The sequence below is a fragment of the Procambarus clarkii genome, chromosome 22, assembly GCF_040958095.1.
Source record: "Procambarus clarkii isolate CNS0578487 chromosome 22, FALCON_Pclarkii_2.0, whole genome shotgun sequence".
Classification (NCBI taxonomy): Eukaryota; Metazoa; Arthropoda; class Malacostraca; order Decapoda; family Cambaridae; genus Procambarus; species Procambarus clarkii.
The window spans coordinates 35,753,547-35,758,530 of NC_091171.1; the positions used below are offsets into that span (position 1 = coordinate 35,753,547).

Sequence of the window (4,984 nt, forward strand, 5' to 3'; positions counted from 1 at the left end):
TTTCGTTTAGGGGGATATAATGGTTCGTTTAGGGGGATATAATGGTTCGTTCGGGGGATATAATGGTTCGTTCGGGGGATATAATGGTTCGTTCGGGGGGATATAATGCTTCGTTGAGGGGGATATAATGCTTCGTTCAGGAGATATAATGCTTCGTTCAGGAGATATAATGCTTCGTTCGGGAGATATAATGCTTCGTTCGGGGGGTATAATGCTTCGTTCAGGGGATATAATGTTTCGTTCAGGGGGATATAATGTTTCGTTCGGGGGATATAATGATTCGTTCGGGGGATATAATTCTTTGATCCACTATGTTCCACTGTGTCACGCTATGTTCCCTTATGATCCACTCTGTTCCACTGTGTTCCCCTCGTGTTGAACTATATTCCCTAGTGTGGCAATATGTTTCCCTGTGTGTTCCACTGTCGTTCCTTATGCTTCATTATGTATCCAAGTGTTCCACTATGTTTCCTTGTGTTACTCTATGTTCCCTTGTGTTGTACTATGTTCCTTTTCTTTCACTGTGTTCCCTTGTGTTGCATGATGTTCCAATGTGTTCCCTTGTGTTGCATGATGTTCCACTGTGTTCCCTTGTATTGCATGATGTTCCACTGTGTTCCCTTGTGTTGCATGATGTTCCAATGTGTTCCCTTGTGTTGCATGATGTTCCACTGTGTTCCCTTGTGTTGCATGATGTTCCACTGTGTTCCCTTGTGTTGCATGATGTTCCAATGTGTTCCCTTATATTGCATGATGTTCCAATGTGTTCCCTTGTATAGCATGATGTTCCACTGTGTTCCCTTGTGTTGCATGATGTTCCACTGTGTTCCCTTGTGTTGCATGATGTTCCACTGTGTTCCCTTGTGTTGCATGATGTTCCACTGTGTTCCCTTGTGTTGCATGATGTTCCAATGTGTTCCCTTGTGTTGCATGATGTTCCACTGTGTTCCCTTGTGTTGCATGATGTTCCACTGTGTTCCCTTGTGTTGCATGATGTTCCACTGTGTTCCCTTGTATAGCATGATGTTCCACTGTGTTCCCTTGTATTGAATGATGTTCCACTGTGTTCCCTTATATTGCATGATGTTCCACTGTGTTCCCTTGTATTGCATGATGTTCTACTGTGTTCCCTTGTGTTGCATGATGTTCCAATGTGTTCCCTTATATTGCATGATGTTCCAATGTGTTCCCTTGTATAGCATGATGTTCCACTGTGTTCCCTTGTATTGAATGATGTTCCACTGTGTTCCCTTGTATAGCATGATGTTCCACTGTGTTCCCTTGTATTGAATGATGTTCCACTGTGTTCCCTTGTGTTGCATGATGTTACACTGTGTTCCCTTATATTGCATGATGTTCCACTGTGTTCCCTTGTATTGAATGATGTTCCACTGTGTTCCCTTGTATAGCATGATGTTCCACTGTGTTCCCTTGTATAGCATGATGTTCTACTGTGTTCCCTTGTATAGCATGATGTTCCACTGTGTTCCCTTGCATTGCATGATGTTCCACTGTGTTCCCTTGTATTGAATGATGTTCCACTGTGTTCCCTTGTATAGCATGATGTTCTACTGTGTTCCCTTGTATAGCATGATGTTCCACTGTGTTCCCTTGCATTGCATGATGTTCCACTGTGTTCCCTTGTATTGAATGATGTTCCACTGTGTTCCCTTGTATAGCATGATGTTCTACTGTGTTCCCTTGCATTGCATGATGCTCCACTGTGTTATATTGTGTCTCTTGCAGAAGCGAGAAGAGGTCCACAAGAGACATGCAAGGAGAAGGGTTCCTGAGCTGAAGGGACTGAGCTACGAGGAAAGACTGAGAGAAATAGGGCACATTGCTGTCAGGAATATGGTCAAGGTGTCAATAAGTGGTTCACATTAGACCTAGAGTCGTCGTAGCTAATTCGATTCATATTTTTAAATGTAAATATGGAAAAAAACGATAAATAATGAGTTATTGCATTAATGTGAGATCGTTCTGGATTCCGGAACAGGAGTCTAGCTCGACCCTGCAAGCACATATAGGTGAGTATACACACACATACACAAACACACACACAAATGAGCCACAGGGACGTTAGAAAGAACTTTTTCAGTGTCAGAGTAGTTAATAAGTGGAATTCATTAGGAAATGATGTAGTGGAGGCTGACTCCATACACAGTTTCAAGTGTAGATATTATAGAGTCCAGTAGGCTCAGGAACCTGTACACCAGTTGATTGACAGTTGAGAGGCGGGCCCAAAGAGCCAGAGTTCAACCCCCGCAAGCACAACTAGGAGAGTACACACACACCAACAACAATACCATACAGGAGCACCGCTCCAAGGAGAGGTATCGCCTTACCAAGCAACAAGCGGGTAACCTCCAGGGCGACCCCAGCGCCCCTCCCTGTATAAACACCCCCCCCCCCCCAACACCCCCCAAGATCTTAACCATCCACTAAGACAACAACGACCCCACTGCCACAGGCTCAAGATGATAACGTCCGTGAAAGCAATTAAGTGAAGCGGTTTCAGAGTGAAGCTGAACATGTATATGGGATGAGCAACTTACATAAACAAAAATAAGCAAAAATAAACAATAAGCAACAAGCAGGAGATTCACATTAAAAGGGAATGAGCTCATTTGAGACTATTTACGTTGCTGCAGACAATAGGGGTCTGTTTCGAGCACGACTCATCAAGCACTTACGTTAACCGCCTTACGAAACCTGTGCATCTTTCCCCTTGATCGTGGCGGCTTTGTTTACATTTATTAAAGAGTTGACGAGCTTGGAAACTACACATTCTGAGCTTATTATCATCATAAACAACCTCTTATAGTGCTTCGGAGCTCATCAATTGTTTACATTAATGTAAACAATTCCGCCAAGTTTGAGGAAAGATGTTCAGGTTTCGTAAGTAAATGTTCGGTGAGTCCTGGTTCGGGGTTCATACATCATGCTGTATAGGCTCAGGCAGGCGTGTCAAACATGTGGCCCCCTTGCAAGCACACGTGGGGCCTTTTGCAAGCACACCTGCTGCCCTTTGCAAGCACATCTGCGGCCCTTTGCAAGCACACCTGCTGCCCTTTGCAAGCACATCTGCGGCCTTTTGCAAGCACACCTGCTGCCCTTTGCAAGCACATCTGCGGCCCTTTGCAAGCACACCTGCTGCCCTTTGCAAGCACATCTGCGGCCCTTTGCAAGCACACCTGCTGCCCTTTGCAAGCACATCTGCGGCCCTTTGCAAGCACACCTGCTGCCCTTTGCAAGCACATCTGCGGCCCTTTGCAAGCACATCTGCGGCCCTTTGCAAGCACATCTGCGGCCCTTTGCAAGCACACCTGCGTCCCGCATAAAGGATGTGTGAACAGTTATGTTCCTTCATGAAATCATCCAAAACGTCTCAGCCGAGAACAAGGCTGACAGATCAACACTTGTCATGGCTGATCAATGGGCCAACTACACAGACATTTCAGCCACAGTTAAAATTGTCATTAAAAGAGGAGTCAAGCCTCTGGACAAAACATTAAAAAGTATTAAATAGTCGTAAATAAATGTTAATTTTGAACTGTTGTAATTTGTGTACAATGTATTTTTTGGTGTTGCATAAAAGTCTATGTTGCCTTTTAAAATTTCGTTTTTTTTTTAATTTTGTTAAACTTTTTTATTTTGTTTAACTTTAAACTGCTAAACTACTTCATTACTTTGCATTCATGAATGTGGTTAGACGGTAAACCATTTGTGTATACATTGTATGTTTGTAATACAAATATTCTTCAATATTGTTTATTAAATGATTTAAATTAGTTGAGGTGTGTGGCCCTCACGACAACATAAATATGGCCCATATGGCCCTCGGGGGTCCTCAGCTGGCCAGGCCTGCTGTAGAGACCTTCAGGCAACAATTCCAATGCTGTATTCGTCTGGTTGTACTCACCAAGTTATGCTTCTAGGAGTTGAGCTCCGGCTCTTTGGTCCCGGCTCTCAACTGTCAATCAACTGGTGTACAGATTCCTGAGTCTACTGGGCTCTATCATATCTACATTTAAAACTGTATAGAATCAGCCTCCACCACATCTCTGCCTAATGCGTTCCACCTGTTAACTACTCTGACACTGAAAAAGTTATTTCTAACGTCCCTGTGGCTCTGTGGCTCATTTGAGTACTCAATCTCCACCTGTGTTCCCTTGTGCGTGTACCACTCGTGTTAAATTGTTTGTCTTTGTCCACCCTGTTAATTTCCCTGAGAATTTTGTAGGTGGTTATCATATCTCCCCTAATCTTTTTTTTTTCTAGGTACACGAGACTTAGTTCCCGTAAAGGCATCCGGGCGCCAACTCCATGCTGAAGATATCTTGCTGTCATCTTCAGCACAAAGAACAATCAGACAGGGATCAGAGCCCCCTCACCACCCCCCCCCCACATACCCCCCTGCCCGGCCCCTTCAAGTATCCAGTGGCGGTAATTGTGTCCTGACAGTAGAGGACAGTGTTGAGTGTGGAGAGTGGTGGCGGCGGCACTCAAGTGCTCTCTCATATTGTGTGGTGAGTGACGAGTACTGAGTGAGTATACTCATTTAGTTGTGCTTGCAGGGGCAGAGCTCTGACTCTTTGGTCCCGCCTCTCAACTGTCAATTAACTGGTGTACAGATTCCTGAGCTTCTCGAGCTCTATCATATCTACATTTTAAACTGTGTATGGAGTCAGCCTCCACCACAACGCTTCCTAGTGCATTCCATTTACTAAATATTCTGACATTGAAAATGTTCTTTCTAATGTCTCACTTGGGTACTCAGCTTCCTCCTGTGTCCCATTGTGCGTGTACCACGTGTTAAATAATCCATCCTTGTCTACCCTGTCAATTCCACTGAGAATTTTGTATGTAGTGATCATGTTACCCCGAGCTCTTCTGTTTTCCAGTATCGTGAGGTGCATTTCACGCAGTATTTACTCGTAACTCTTGCCTCTCATTTCTGGGACTAACCTAGTGACATACC

The 4,984-nt window shown here is 44.2% G+C and overlaps 1 protein-coding gene across 1 annotated transcript; it reads right to left on the reverse strand.

Moving 5' to 3' along the window:
- Window positions 1-518: 518 nt before the first annotated feature.
- On the reverse strand, window positions 519-1,112 carry LOC138367510 (uncharacterized). Its single transcript, XM_069329192.1, has one exon. The coding sequence runs from the start codon at window positions 1,110-1,112 to the stop codon at window positions 519-521; it is 594 nt and encodes a 197-aa protein (XP_069185293.1).
- Between the last annotated feature and the right edge of the window lie 3,872 nt (window positions 1,113-4,984).

Bases quoted from the DNA above. Each gene is read 5' to 3' on its own strand.
- LOC138367510 (XM_069329192.1), bottom strand. From the start codon at position 1,112: ATGCAATACAAGGGAACACAGTGGAACATCATGCAATATAAGGGAACA.